Source organism: Triticum urartu, chromosome 1A, assembly GCF_056163025.1.
Source record: "Triticum urartu cultivar PI428250 chromosome 1A, HENAU_Tu73, whole genome shotgun sequence".
In the NCBI taxonomy this organism is placed as follows: domain Eukaryota; kingdom Viridiplantae; phylum Streptophyta; class Magnoliopsida; order Poales; family Poaceae; genus Triticum; species Triticum urartu.
Genome location: NC_141873.1, coordinates 570,443,166 through 570,458,877, shown reverse-complemented (window position 1 = coordinate 570,458,877; position 15,712 = coordinate 570,443,166). Strand labels below are relative to the sequence as shown.

Sequence of the window (15,712 nt, the reverse complement as noted above, 5' to 3'; positions counted from 1 at the left end):
AGCTAGCCTATGGTATGATTGTTGTTGTCTATGTTGTCCTACGGACTAAAACCCTTCGGTTTATATAGACACCGGAGAGGGTTAGGGTTACACAAAGTCGGTTACAATGGTAGGAGATCTATATATCCGTATCGCCAAGCTTGCCTTCCACGCCAAGGAAAGTCCTATCCGGACACGAGACGAAGTCTTCAATCTTGTATCTTCATAGTACAGGAGTCCGGCCGAAGGTATAGTCCGGCTATCCGAACACCCCCTAATCCAGGACTCCCTCACCCAGGTTTCACAGCAAGACCAGGCATATCAAGCGTCGCTTCAACTCCATTCGTGAAAGTGTTCAAAATGGAGACATAGATATTTGTAAAGTACATACGAACCTAAATGTGGCAGATCCGTTGACTAAACCTCTCCCTAGAGCAAAACATGATCACCACCAGAACTCTATGGGTGTTCGATTCATCACAATGTAACTAGATTATTGACTCTAGTGCAAGTGGGAGACTGTTGGAAATATGCCCTAGAGGCAATAATAAAATGGTTATTATTATATTTCCTTGTTCATGATAATTTTCTATTGTTCATGCTATAATTGTGTTATCCGGAAATCGTAATACATGTGTGAATACATAGACCACATCACGTCCCTAATGAGCCTCTAGTTGACTAGCTCGTTGATCAAAAGGTAGACATGGTTTCCTGACTATGGACATTAGATGTCATTGATAACGGGATCACATCATTAGGAGAATGATGTGATGGACAAGACCCAATCCTAAGCATAGCTCAAAGATCATGTAGTTCGTTTGCTAGAGCTTTTCCGAATGTCAAGTATCATTTCCGTAGACCATGAGATTGTGCAACTCCCGGATACCGTAGGAGTTCTTTGGGTGTGCCAAACGTCACAACGTAACTGGGTGACTATAAAGGTGCACTACGGGTATCTCCGAAAGTGTCTGTTGGGTTGGCACGAATCGAGACTGGGATTTGTCACTCCGTATGACGGAGAGATATCTCTGGGCCCACTCGGTAATGCATCATCATAATGAGCTCAATGTGACCAAGTGGTTGATCACGGGATCATGCATTACGGTACGAGTAAAGTGACTTGCCGGTAACGAGATTGAACGAGGTATTGGGATACCGACGATCGAGTCTCTGGCGAATAACATATCGATTGACAAAGGGAATTGTATACGGGATTGATTGAATCCTCGACATCATGGTTCATCCGATGAGATCATCGAGGAGCATGTGGGAGCCAACATGGGTATCCAGATCCCACTGTTGGTTATTGACCGGAGAGTCGTCTCGGTCATGTCTGTGTGTCTCCCGAACCCGTAGGGTCTACACACTTAAGGTTCGGTGACGCTAGGGTTGTTGAGATATTAGTATGCGGTAACCCGAAAGTTTTTCAGAGTCCCGGATGATATCCCGGACATCACAAGGAGTTCCGGAATGGTCCGGAGGTGAAGAATTATATATAGGAAGTCCAGTTTCGGCCACCGGGAAAGTTTCGGGGGTCACCAGTATTGTACCGGGACCACCGGAAGGGTCCCGGGGGTCCACCGGGTGGGGCCACCTATCCCGGAGGGCCCCATGGGCTGAAGTGGGAGGGGAACCAGCCCCTGATGGGCTGGTGCGCCCCCTTGGGCCTCCCCCTGCGCCTAGGGTTGGAAACCCTAGGGGTGGGGGCGCCCCACTTGGCTTGGGGGGCAAGCCACCCCCCTTGGCCGCCGCCCCCCCCCCATTAGATGGGATCTAGAGGGGCCGGCTCCCTCCTGGACCCCTATATAAAGAGGGGGGAGGGAGGGCTACGACCTCTAGCCCCTGGCGCCTCCCTCTCCCTCCCGTGACACATCTCCCTCTCGCTGAGCTTGGCGAAGCCCTGCCGAGATCACCGTTGCTTCCACCACCACGCCGTCGTGCTGCTGGATCTCCATCAACCTCTCCTCCCCCCTTGCTGGATCAAGAAGGAGGAGACGTCTTCCCAACCGTACGTGTGTTGAACGTGGAGGTGCCGTCTGTTCGGCGCTGGTTCATCGGTGATTTGGATCACGACAAGTACGACTCCATCAACCCCGTTCTCTTGAACGCTTCCGCTCGCGATCTACAAGGGTATGTAGATGCACTCCCCTTTCCCTCGTTGCTAGATAACTCCATAGATTGATCTTGGTGATGCATAGAAAATTTTAAATTCTGCTACGTTCCCCAACACCTCCCCCCCCTCCTTCCTTTCCCCCTTGTCCAAATATGGTAGGGGGCGAATTGGACTAGGGGCCCAAGTAGGATTCCTCCTACTTGGGCGCGCCCTAGGCTGCCTCCCTCCCTCTCCCTCTATTATATACATGGGGAGGGCACCCCTAGAACACACATCAATTGTTCCTAGCCGTGTGCGGCGCCCTCCTTCACAGTTAACACCTCGGTCATATCGTCATAGTGCTTAGGCGAAGCCCTGCACTGGTAACTTCATCATCACCGTCGCCACGCCGTCGTGCTGACGAAACTCTCCCTCGTCCTCAACTTGATCAAGAGCTCGAGGGACGTCATCATGCTGAACATGTGCTGAACACGGAGGTGTCGTACGTTTAGTATTTGGGTCGGTTGGATCATGAAGATGTTCAACTACATCAACCGCGTTACTAAACGCTTCCACTGTCGGTCTACGAGGGTACGTGGACACACTCTCCCCGCTCGTTGCTATGCTTCTCCTAGATAGATCTTGCGTGATCGTACGTAAATTTTTTGAAATACTACATTCCCTAACAGGTCCAGGCATCCGAGAAGAGCGTCCTGGAGCGGGCCGCAGAGGCGAGCGGCAAGGCGAGGGACCTCGAGCTAGAGAGGATTGCCTCACGAAGCTTGGTGAGGGTCTTCGCGCCACCAAAGCCCGTCACGTTGAGGTGGCCGAGGAAAACGCGACCCTCAAGAAGGAGCTCCAGGAGACCCGCCGTTTGCTGGAAGACGACCGGAAGGCGAGGGAGACCCCTACCGCTGGGGTTGCGCCAGGTGACCCTGGACTACTCTCCCTGTAGGCGTTGCTCCATCCTGTCGCCGCTGGTCACCCAATGTCGGCAGTGCAAGCGCATGAGCTGCAACCCCGCATAGAGAATTTTACCGAAAAGCAGCCATACACACATTCGAAACGATAGCTACACCCAAATTCCTCATTAGATTCTATGAGTTTTGATCAAAAATACCAGTAAGCCAAACCATTATACACAACTTTGATTCATAAACTTTTCTCAAAATAGGTCTCCATATATGACCCCGCATAGAGAAGTTTACCAAAAAGCAGCCATACACACTTCTAAAAAGATAGCTAGCCGCACCAAAACTCCTCATTCACTTCCATGAGTTTTGATCTAAAATACGTGGTAGTCAAACCATTATACACAACTTGTATGGACAAACTTTTCTCAAAATAGGTCTCCATATATGACCCCGCATAAAGAATTTTACCGAAAAGCAACCATACGCACATTCGAAACGATAGCTGCACCCAAACTCCTCATTAGATTCTATGAGTTTTGATCGAAAATACCAGCAAGCCAAACCATTATATAGAACTTTGATTCATAAACTTTTCTCAAAATAGGTCTATCTATGACCCCGTATAGAGAATTTTACCGAAAAGCAACCATACACACTTTTAAAAAGATAGCTAGCTGCACAGAAACTCCTCATTCATTTCCATGAGTTTTGATCAAAAATACGTGGGTAGTCAAACCATTATACATAACTCCGATTCACAAACTTTTCTCAAAATAGGTCAACATATTGACGCTGCATAGAGAATTTTACCGAAAACCAGCCATACACACTTTTAAAAAGATAGCTAGCGGCACCGAAACTCCTCATTCACTGCCATGAGTTTTGATCGAAAATACCTGGTACTCAAACCATTATACATAACTTCCATTCACAAAAGTTTCTCAAAATAGGTCTCCATATATGACCCCGCATAGAGAATTTTACCCAAAAGCAGACATACACAATTTTAAAAAGATAGCTAGCTGCACCGAAACTCCTCATTCACTTCCATGAGTTTTGATCTGAAATACATGGTAGTCAAACCATTATACACAACTTTGATTCATAAACTTTTCTCAAAATAGGTCTCCATATATGACCTCGCATAGAGAATTTTACCGAAAAGCGGCCATACGCACATTCGAAACGATAGCTGCACCCAAACTCCTCATTAGATTCTATGAGTTGTGATCGAAAATACCAGTAAGACAAACCATTATACACAACTTTGATTCATAAAATTTTCTTCAAATAGGTCTCCATATATGACGCCGCATAGAGAATTTTAACGAAAACCGGCCATACATACTTTTAAAAAGATAGCTAGCTGCACAGAAACTCCTCATTTACTGGCATGAGTTTTGATCGAAAATACCTGGTACTCAAACATTATACACAACTTTTATTCACATTTTTTTCTCAAAATAGGCCTTCATATATGACCCCGCATAGAGAATTTTACCGAAAAGCAGCCATACACACTTTTAAAAAGATAGCTAGCTGCACCGAAACTCCTCATTCACTTCCATTAGTTTGATCTAAAATACGTGGTAGTCAAACCATTATACACAACTTGTATGCACAAAATTTTCTCAAAATAGGTCTCCGCATAGAGAATTTTATCGAAAAGCAACCATACGCACATTCGAAACAATAGCTGCACCCAAACTCCTCATTAGATTCTATGAGTTTTGATCGAAAATTCCAGCAAGCCAAACCATTATACACAACTTTGATTTTTTTTTTTGAAATGAACACACACAACTTTGATTCATAAACTTTTCTCAAAATAGGTCTCTATATATGTCCCCGCATGGAGAATTTTACCGAGAAGCAGCCATACACACTTTTAAAAAGATAGCTAGCTGCACCGAAACTCCTCATTCACTTCCATGAGTTTTGATCTAAAATATGTGGTAGTCAAACCATTATACACAACTTTGATTCACAATCTTTTCTCAAAATAGGTCTCCATATATGACCCCGCATAGAGAATTTTACCGAAAATCAGCCATACGCACATTCGAAACGATAGCTGCACCCAAACTCCTCATTAGATTCTATGTGTTTTCATCGAAAATACCAGCAAGCCAAACCATTATACACAACTTCCATTCATAAACTTTTCTCAAAATAGGTCTCCATATATGACGCCGCATAGAGAATTTTAACGAAAACCAGCCATACACAATTTTAAAAAGATAGCTAGCTGCACCGAAACTCCTCATTCACTTCCATGAGTTTTGATCTAAAATACCTGGTAGTCAATTCATTATGCACAACTTTGATTCACAAATATTTCTCACAATAGGTCTCCATATATGACACCGCATAGATATTTTTACCGAAAAGTAGCCTTACGCACTTTTGAAACGATAGCTGCACCAAAACTACCCATTTACTTCCATGAGTTTTGGTAAATAAATACCTAGTAGCCAAACCGTTATACAAAACTTTGATTCACAAACTTTTCTCAAAATCGGTCTCCATATATGACCCCGCATAGAGCATTTTACTGAAATGCAGCGATACACACTTTTTAAAAGATAGCTAGCTGCACCGAAACTCCACATTCACTTCCATGAGTTTTGATCAAAAATACGTGGTAGTCAAACCATTATACACATCTTTGATTCACAAACTTTTCTCAAAATAAGTCTCCATATATGATGCCACATAGAGAATTTTACCGAAAACTAGCCATACACACTTTTTTTGCGGGGTCAACCATACACACTTTTTAAAAGATAGCTAGCTGCACTGCAACTCCTCATTCACTGCCATGAGTTTTGATCGAAAATAACTGGTACTCAAACCATTATACATAACTTTTATTCAAAAAAAATTGTCCAAAAGTTAAGGAAGACCGGTGAAAAACCAAAACGTCGAACGTGCGAAAAAAAACAAATCCAGAGGAAGCGCCCATTGCGCGACATGTGGCGGGCAGCTGAGCCTACGCCAAGTGACGCCGGTCGTTATCTCCCGAAGAAGCGCTCGTTAACTAGTTGCTCCCTCCATTGCATGCGTGAATATGTGATCATCACCCGACCATTGATGGTAGTAGTGGGATTTTTCATTTGGATACTGACCACAAGATTTCTGTATTGAAGTATTCAGACTACTGATCCCCAATTCTAAAAAGATAGTAAGTTCCAACTGGAGCAACCCTCCTCTTTTTGACTTGTATGGAAAACATATGTGCACACCATATCTCGTTTCATTTTAGTTGGTTCAATGCATTGCCAGATAAACACTCCACCGATCCGATTACCATGCATGTTATACTCCGTCCGCCTGGAAAAACTTGTCTCAAACTTGTTTCTCAAATGGATGTATCTAATACTAACTTGATGCTAGATACATCCATATGAGGGACAAGTTTTTTCGAACGGAGGAAGTGTTAGACAGATTAATCCTGGCCGGCTTCGTGACAAATATACACAGGGTGCAGTCAGTACGTATATCACTGCCAGCATAATGGTTTTATAGTGCTAGCAGTATATTCACGCTTCTCTTCTGGCGATTCTCTCGGACCTGTTAAACCGGCGCAGACGAATGAGTCGTTACGCGACAAGAACACGTTGTAAGGCAACACAGGATTTGAGCAAGCGGCAGCGCATATTGGCCTGTAATCTGAAGTCCAACCAGACGTTGGCTCTGACGCCCTTACGTCTTGCACGATTGTCACACTTTTACTCCGTAAACACAATGTTAGCTAGCTAACAAAATTAGCTGACAAGAAAACAACATCAGCTAACAAAATCATATACCAACAGGTAAATAACATCCACTGCCAAAACCATGCAGTTGTTTAAAACAAAAGTTCATGCTCAACATAGGCATTGCTAACACAAGGGGAGACTGATCCTAGCTCAACAGAAGAAAAGGAACCTTGGTAGACTATCAACACAGCTGCTGTAAATTCCTCACCCAACATTTCCCTTATCTCGTCGTAGATGCAAAGCACCGACACGAAAAATGCCATACCTAGTGAGTGAAATAGCAGAGGGCTCATACCAAGGCAAAATGGCAAGCAATGTGAGACAGTTGGTACTACAGTGATAGCACAACATGACGAATGTTCTTCAATCTTCATCCAGAGCCCGGAAGATGGGAGGCCAGACCGTCATGAAAGGAAACACACTTGCGCGCAAACAATGATAGCCGTGCCGCTTGTCCTTGGCATGGCAAACCCACTACTCTCGGTTTCTCAGATCCACGCAAATGATGACAGCCTCACCGTGTGTCCTTGACCCAAAGAGCACATATTCAGCATCGTCCCCAACTTTGCGAACGAAAACTTGCTCGAGATTATCGCATGCTACTGCACTCAAGCGAATCGTGTCCCCCAGCACCCAGATGTGTGTGTCATCGTCATCCGACTCATGGTGCCACACATTGAGCTGAAATCCCTTCGCATGGATGAGGAAGAGGCTGGACTCTTTGTATGAGAGCGTGAGGCTGGCGGCGTACACTTTTTCCGGCAGGTTCAAGGTGGACAGGCATGCCTTGGCCAGATCCAGCAAAAGAATGTAGCCAATCTCTACTGCCATGTAGAGCTTGTTGTGGACATACATCATGTCCGTGATTCTGGACCATGCAGTCACCTCTACTGTTGCCAGGATGGCTTCGCATCAGGCGCCAGACTTCTGCAGGACACAAGCTTGCACGGAGAAGATCTTCCGTGTCGGCGCCATCGGGAACATGAGAGATAATGCCATGAATGCCATCCCTGGGAAAGAAAAATGCACTTATATTATTAGTGTGGACGTCCCGAAGACTGGGTAGCGGCTCTGGCGGCGACGGCGGAAGGGGATCAACTCTTCGTGTCGGGCACAAGGGTTAGCACATGGCGAGCCGCTTATCTAAATACTTGGTGAGGAGGCAGCCATTTCGGCAGTCGAAGAGATGTCGACGGCCGGCAATTTTGACCGCAGCGGCCGCATGGGCAAGCATTGGGTCACCTGGGATGGACACAAACGCCGGGACCGGGATAGGGCGTCGGAGTCCTCCACAAAGTAGCCGAGGTGCCGGGGAGGGTTGTGCCCGCGGAAGGCAGGGTCGGAGGCGATGCGGAGCCACAACTTGGATGATGTGAGCTGTAGTTTCATTCAGGTTGCACGCTTTAGTATCTCTATTCCTAATGGAGCAGTATTTGGCATTAGAACTTTGTAAGTTCACCAAGGCCCCAGGTGACCCAGCTTTTTGGTATGAATTCTACATTGTGCATAAATGCGTCCATATTTGCTTGAATCAATTTTGATGCACCACAACACATGTTAGTCTTATTTGGCACGAACATGGTTCTTTTTATATAAACACAGACATGCAAATGCATAAGTAACCCAATTATGATTTTGCTGGAGCAGAGAACCTTTTTCTTTTGCAGGCAACTAATAAGGTTCTAATCCGATAAAAGCTTTAATATTTCACATGCATTCCCATCGGCTTGTCATAGAGGCAAAAGAGGGCGAATACAAAAGTCTTAGATAATGAAAAAACTGCATAGATGGCTCATACCAAGGCGAATGGTTAAACAATGCAAGGTTATTCGTCGTGATCATCCTCATCATTCAAAGTGGGAAAGGTGGGAGGCCAGATAGTCATAAGGGGAAAGATAGTTGTAAAATATATACCCTGCACCTTGATCTCATATGCCGTCTCCTTCCTGCTTCTCAGGTCAACAGAAATGATAGTTCTACTTGTCCACAAACATAAGAACACAAATCCACCATCTTCCGAGACTGCACACACCCGAAATCTCTCATGGCGGTCCTGTGCTGCACGCACAACAAACCTGTCAACCAGCTCCCACCTGTCTTCACCGTTGTCGTCCATCTGGTGGTTCCAGACGCTGAGATGGAACCTGTCTCTGTGGATGAGAAAAAGCCCAGAATCATCTCCATGCGAGAGCTTGAAGTCCGCGCCGACTTTATCCGGGACTTTGACGACAAAGAGTCGTAGACGTAGAGCAACAAAATCCAACCCACAAATGTAGCAATTGTCGAGCACAATGTAGAGCTTGTCATTGACAATCATCATCGAGCGAACAAACTTTAATGGCACAGGGAGCTCTCCTTCAGCCAAGATGGCTTCACCCCAGGCATCAGATTGCCCGACATACACTCGGGCCGATAACTTTCGCCCGCTGAGACGCACAGACACTAAAACTATGCCGTCGTTGTTGTCCCTAAATAACAAGTAGAGACATTGACTACTGTAGTCCAGCGGACTTAACCTGCCAATGTGTAATAGCTCCGGCGGTAGTCGGATAGGGAGCACCCCCCTTGCCGGGCACAGCAGGCTGAACATGGTGTATCCGCCGCACCCAAATGGCCGGGACTTGAGGGCATCTTCAGCCGAGCCTCCAGGAACGCTCCTAGACCACTTTTTTGACACCGACGCTTAAAAATCGTTCTAGCCACGTCCCCAAAACCCTACTTTTTGCCGGATTTGGTAAAAAATACAGCCGGCACTCTCGGGGCGAACCTAGGCCATCGGGGGGCTGTTGGGGGCGGAGAGAGAAGATTTTGCATGTCATTGGCCCACCGTCAGCCTCCCACTCGGCTCTGTATACTTTTTCTCCCGGACCCCACCCACGTGCTCTTTCCCACGCCGCCCTCCCCAACCTCTCTCCCGCGGCCCGCCCCAACCTCTCTCCCTACCTCGCCGCGGCCCTCCCCAACCTCTCTCCCTCCCTCGCCGCGGCCCTTCCCATCCTCTCTCCTCCCTCGCCGGCAACCACCTCTCCCCGCCAGGCTCCACCGCGCCACTCCGGCTGGATCCTGCGGGCACTCCCACTGCTGGTCGCGGCCGCCTCCTTGCCGTGCGCCGGCCTTTACTCACCGCGCGCCGCGCGCTGCCGCCCTGCTCGTCGCGCGTCGGCCCGGGCGTGCCGGAGCTGCCGCAGGGCGAGCTCAAGGAGGCCGCTGGCCGGAGCCGCCATACAGCGAGCTCGAGGAGGCCACTGGCCGGAGCTGGCAAGGCGGGGGCGCGGCCGAAGCGCGCGTGGGCGGGACGGAGGAGGAGCGTGCGTGGCCGGGCGAGGAGTAGCCGCCGAAGAGGCTGCGCGCGTGGCCGTGGCGCGCGGAGCTCCGCCGCGAGGTCCGCCGGTAGGCGTAGAACGACGGGCTGGGCACGTACTGCTGCGCCGTCGTCGAGTCCCTGGACGGCGTGTCCGGCATCGTCGCGTAGCTCCGGCTGTTCTGCTCTTCTCGTCATCAATGTACCTCTCTTCCACCCACCGATCCAGCCAGTTCCTCCAGCTATTCTACTCTGGCGTGGGCGTGCTGTTGGCGGACGACACGGCGTGGGCGTGGCCGGAGCGGCGCGGACGTGGACTGGGCAGGTGTGTGGGTGGGGCGACGACGGAAACAAATCTCACCCCCAAAGAAAAAAATTCGCCGGGGCCTTCCCAGGAGGCCGAAAAAACGCCTCCTGGGGGGCACAACGGCTGGAGATACCCTGAGGAGGAGGCGGCCGTTCCGGCTGTCGGCGATTCTTACAGATTGATTGCAGTGGTGGAAGCCGGCGCGATTCACGGCATAGCGGAGCTCCCGGGCTTCCGAGACGCTCACGAACACCGTGCGCAAGGTGGAGCAGTGGTTGACGTAGAAGCCGAGGATGCGGGGAGGGTGACGGTCGCGGAATCGTCGGAGGAAGACGGTGTCGGCGGCGACGCGGAGCCATCGCTTGGAGACTAGGGCGGCATGGACGAGGAAAGCCGGGAAGCCGAGGCGGAGCAGGATCTCCCGGAGCAGGTCGTCGTCGCCGATCACCGCCGCCATCGCGGCCTCGCCGCCTCTCCTTCCACGAAGGTGGAGCAGCTCGTCGGGTAGGTCCATACCGCGGCGGACGATTTGGGCGCTAAGTCTGGCGGCGGAGGAGGCACTCGTGATCTTGTACTTGGAGCCGGCCGGAGGCGCTGGGGCAAATAAATTTATTTTGGGCTCATTCTGTTCCGTTGCATGTACGCGTAAATAAAGCCCAAAAGCCCACCGACATGGCGCGGGCGAGAAGATTTCCTTCCTTTCGTGACCACCCGGCCATCCGTGGAGATCATTTGTCTCAAAAAAAAATCCGTGGAGATCATGAAGAGAAAAACCTCAAAAAAATGAAGAAAAAGAAGAAGAAAAAACATCTACTATGCAACAGAGGCGTCAGAGATGCAGAACTGTTAACTGAGAGGCAACTTATGCATACATCCCACGTGAATCATGACTACGATCCCTCCTCCTTCCGACCTGTATGGAGAACATGAGTACCTGATGGCATTATTGTGTCCATCGGTGCACACCTCTTCTCATTTCAGTCGACAGGGCACACAAAGCTCAAGATTCACGCATATACTCCCTCCGTCTCAAAATAAGTGTAAGAGAGACACTTATTTCGAGACGGAAGGAGTACTTAGCAGCCAGGAGGTTGTCGTGATTGTCCAAAAATTCAGAGTAGAGGAAGATGCGGCCGGAAGCCAGCACCATTACCGTCTCTGCTGAAATCAGTAAATCACCAGCAGTAGTGCGTACTCCCACAAACTGAGCGCAACAAAAAAAAAATTGCATCGAAATTTGTGGAGGGGTACTCCTCAGTCCTCACCCGAGTTCTTGCGTATATCTGGCGGCGGCCATGGGCGTCGTCTCCTCCTCTGTGCGAATTGTCCCGTATGAGTAGTAGATTATAGTATTAGCACGATGATTAAGATAAAGTTAAAACATTTGAGATATTTTTGTCTTAGTAATTGTGATATTTTTTGGCTCCCTTTCTTTTGACGAAATCTTAGAATGCGAAAAGCTGCAAAATAGAGTACCGAAGTGCATACAAAAAACTATTAAGAAAGTTTAGTCACCTCATAGGACTACAATATAATGTTGACCGGAATGACGATCATATACATCAGATGAACCCTGCATAAATCAACCACCAAAATACACTGAAGTTGCGTCAAACCAAATGTTCGTTTTACAACAGAAAAAATGACAATAAAATGGTTCAAATGGTTAGTGCAATGTTTGCACCTCATCTTACCCCTCACATTCTAGCAGAAATTCAATCTCATTACGGCGAAGCACCTTCGGTTCCTTTCGCGCGGGTAATCTCATCCGTCAGTGGTATGCATGGACGGTGCCATTTCTTCTCGGAGGTCTACCAGGAAGAGACCCTGGCTTGAACTTGGACGTCTCATGCCTGGCAAGCTCCGGCGGCACGGGACTATTGCTCTGCACAAGCATCTGCCTAAGATCGAAGAAAATGTCAGTGTCCTCCAGAGTCAAAAACGATGTCGAGAGCCCCTTCTTTCCTGCACGCCCGGTTCTCCCCATACGATGCGTGTACAGATCGATCGAGCTAGGCATCTCGTAGTTGATCACATGGGCGACCTCCGGGACATCGATGCCGCGGGCGGCAAGGTCAGTGGCCACGAGGACGTTGAACCTGCCGTTCCTGAACCCGTCGAGGCTGGCCATCCTCTCGTCCTGCGACTTCCCTCCGTGCAGCGCCGTGACCCGGCACAACCCTGCGTTTTCCACGTCATGGGTGAGCTTCTCCACGGAATTCTTGGTGTTGCAGAACACAATGGCCGTCCTGTCCTTCCCGAGGTCGGCGAGTATCCTCTTGAGCCGTGGCATCTTTTCTTGGACCTTCACCATGACCACGTTCTGGGTGACGAGGTCCGCGGCCTTGCCGGCAGAGCCGACCGTGACGACCACCGGGTTCCGGAGGTACTTCCTGGTGAGCCGCTCCACGGCCGGCGGCATGGTGGCGCTAAACATGTGGGTCGTCCTGTAAGTCCTCGCCTCATCCAGTTCCTCGTCCGCGTTCTCTGGCTTCAGGTGGCTCGACGGCATTGCGTCGAGCACACCGACAACCTGGGGCTCGAAGCCCATGTCGATCATCCTGTCGGCCTCGTCGAGCACGACGTAGCTACACCGGTTGAGCACGGCGTACCTGCTCTCCAGGCAGTCGAGGAGCCGGCCGGGCGTCGCGACGATGACCTCGCACCCCCGCTCGAGCATGCTGGCCTGCTTCTGGATGGTCGACTGGCCGTCCGACTTGCCACCGACAATGGACACCACCCTGATGCCTAGGCACGCCGCAAGCTTCACCGTCTCCCTCTCGATCTGCTGCGCGAGCTCCCGGGTCGGCGCCAGGACAAGCGCGTACGGGCCCTCGTCCGCCTCGCTGTGGCTGGTCGGCAGCGGCATGCGGGCGATGTATGCCAGCATGGGGAGCACGAAGGCGGCGGTCTTGCCTGAGCCAGTCTGAGCAACGCCGATGACATCGCGCCGCTGGAGGCCGAGCGGCACGGCGGCCATCTGGATCGGCGTGGGCTTTCTGTACCCGGCCCTGTCGACGTTGCGGAGCAGCTCGGCGCCGAGCCCGCTCTCCGCCCAGCTCCGCATGGGCCGTGGCACGCGGGAGCCCCTGTAGGAGATGCCGAAGTCCTCGCGGAGGATCCGCCAGTCGCGCTCCGTCATCTCCTCGGCGCGCTTGTCCGTCCAGTGCCTGTCCACGCGCATGTCCAGGGCGTCGTACGTCGCCGCGGCGTCCTTGTGGAGCGCGGCCGCTGCGGCCTTCTTCTGCTCGCGCCGGTCGATGCCGGCGAGGAAGCCGCGGCCGTAGAGCAGCAGGGCGCCGTGCGGAGGCTGGTTGTTGACGGCGTCGACGCGGCTGGTGTCGTCCGTGCTCGCCCAGTCGAAGCGGAACCTGTCCCGCGGCTTGGCGACCGTCTTGGGCTTCTTGTCCTTGGACCCCCCGAGGTACTGCTCCCTGATCGCCTCGAGCTCCTTCTCCCGCGCCCTCTCCGCCCGATCTTTCTCCCTGCCGTCCCTGTCCTGATCTCTGCCGCGGCGGTCACGGTGCCGGTCCGGGTAATGTCGGCACGAAAAGGGGGGATCGTGAGGGGGAGGCGGCGGAGTGGGGAGCTCGGAGCGACGCTGGTCGGCGACGGCGGCCTGGCGGCGCTCGAGGGCGAGGCGCTGGCGTTTTTCGCGGGAGAGGAACACCGGGCTCGGCTCCGCGGCGTCCAACGTTTGCTTCATGGCGGCGCTGCTGGCAGGAGAGGACGCGCCGCGGTGTTCGGCTTGCACGGGACGGGAGGGAGGATTCGATGCTGCTTCTTCTTCTGTACATAAAGGCCGGCGGATCAGCCGCCGACGCCGACTCGGAGGGGAGTTCGTATCCGGCACGGTCAACGGCTGAAAATGGCGGCAGATTACCGCGGGCCATAATGATCGCGCGAGGAATCCATGATGTCTATCATATTTGGCTGTCACGTATCTTTTTTTTCAGGGATGCGCTACGCGTAAAAGACCAGCCGGGTCGCGAGCCATCAGATCTGTGTCGCATCAAGAGCTCAAACATGCCTTCATTATTGCAACACCGGTCTTGTTGCAGAATTATTTCTGCAATACAGGTTGTGTTGCATTTTTTGCAACCGAGGTCTTGTTGCAGAAAAAAATCGCAAGAAAAATTTCGTTTAAAAAAAGACTCATCATAGACCATTGCAACACTACATATGTTTCAGAAACATAACTCCTGTTGCAGAAACGCGTTTTACAAAGACGGTATGTGGGCTCTCACTAGGACATGTGTAAGGCAGGGGAGGTGCCGGACATAGAAGCTGCGATCTGCCGGGTGATCGTAAGAGTTTCCTTTTTTTTTAACATAGTACAGAAGATTGAGATTTAACCGAGTCTCAGTATAGAAGAGAGAAATTATATAAGGGTGTGGCTAGGTCTCAGTCGATTGAGATTTAACATAGTACAGAAGAGAGAAATTATGTAAGAATGTGGCTAGATCTTAGTCGATTAAAATTTAATCAAGTCTCAGTCAAGTAACAGAGAAAAAGAAAAAGATTGGATTATTTTTTTGCACGGATCTGAATGTAAAGATCTTATGCATATAGCATCGAGTGAGATTTAATGAAGTCTCGGTCAACTGAGACTTTTTTTGCGGGGCAAATAGAAGTTTTATTCCATAATAATAGGGTTACAGTCTAGTGACAGTAGTGCCTCAATCATAATTGGAGTTACATAAAAAGAGTTACATGTTGGCTCTAACGGAAAAGAAAGTTACATGTTGGTTACAGTCCAGTGACAGTAGTGACTGATTTTGTAACCACCATGTAGACTGTAACCACCATGTAACTTTTTTTTCGTTAGAGCCAACATGTAACTCTTTTAAAAAAAATCAATTTATTCATCCTCAATCATAATTATGGCAGTATAACGAACACCAGAAATAATAAAAATTACATCAAGATTCGTAGGCTACTAGCAGCGACTACGAGCACTGAAGCAAGACGAAGACGCACCGCTATCATCGCCCCTCCCTCGCCAAGCCGGGCAAAAGCAGTAGATAGTCGGGAAGTAGAAGCGGTCGTCGATAAAAAGTAGCGTAGATCGAAAGCATGGCTAGCATGTAACTTCATAGTTTAATTTTGCATGGCCAGCCTTTGAGAAGCCATGTACCACAATGCTAACACTCTTCTAATCTTATTTTAATTTCGGTCTATTTCGCACACTGCAAAATTGTTTTCACGCTTCTTTAGTTAACCCATTTCAAAACACATATTTCACTTATTTCCAAACAATGATTTTGGCCCATTCAAAAATAATAATTTCACTAATTTTTGAAAAGATTTTTGATTTAAAAACTGGTTTCGCTCATTTGAAAATACTTATTTCAC

General features: G+C 49.6%; 2 protein-coding genes across 2 annotated transcripts; both read right to left on the bottom strand.

Annotated features, from left to right (window-relative positions):
- Positions 1–8,574: 8,574 nt before the first annotated feature.
- LOC147992868 (uncharacterized) lies at positions 8,575–9,339 on the bottom strand. The gene has a single exon (XM_087539160.1). It carries the CDS (start codon positions 9,337–9,339, stop codon positions 8,575–8,577), a length of 765 nt encoding a protein of 254 aa, XP_087395286.1.
- Positions 9,340–12,128: 2,789 nt separating this feature from the next.
- LOC125533154 (DEAD-box ATP-dependent RNA helicase 21-like) lies at positions 12,129–14,478 on the bottom strand. The gene has a single exon (XM_087541680.1). It carries the CDS (start codon positions 14,061–14,063, stop codon positions 12,129–12,131), a length of 1,935 nt encoding a protein of 644 aa, XP_087397806.1. The 5' UTR covers positions 14,064–14,478.
- Positions 14,479–15,712: the final 1,234 nt, after the last annotated feature.

Bases quoted from the DNA above. Each gene is read 5' to 3' on its own strand.
- LOC147992868 (XM_087539160.1), bottom strand. From the start codon at position 9,339: ATGTTCAGCCTGCTGTGCCCGGCAAGGGGGGTGCTCCCTATCCGACTA.
- LOC125533154 (XM_087541680.1), bottom strand. From the start codon at position 14,063: ATGAAGCAAACGTTGGACGCCGCGGAGCCGAGCCCGGTGTTCCTCTCC.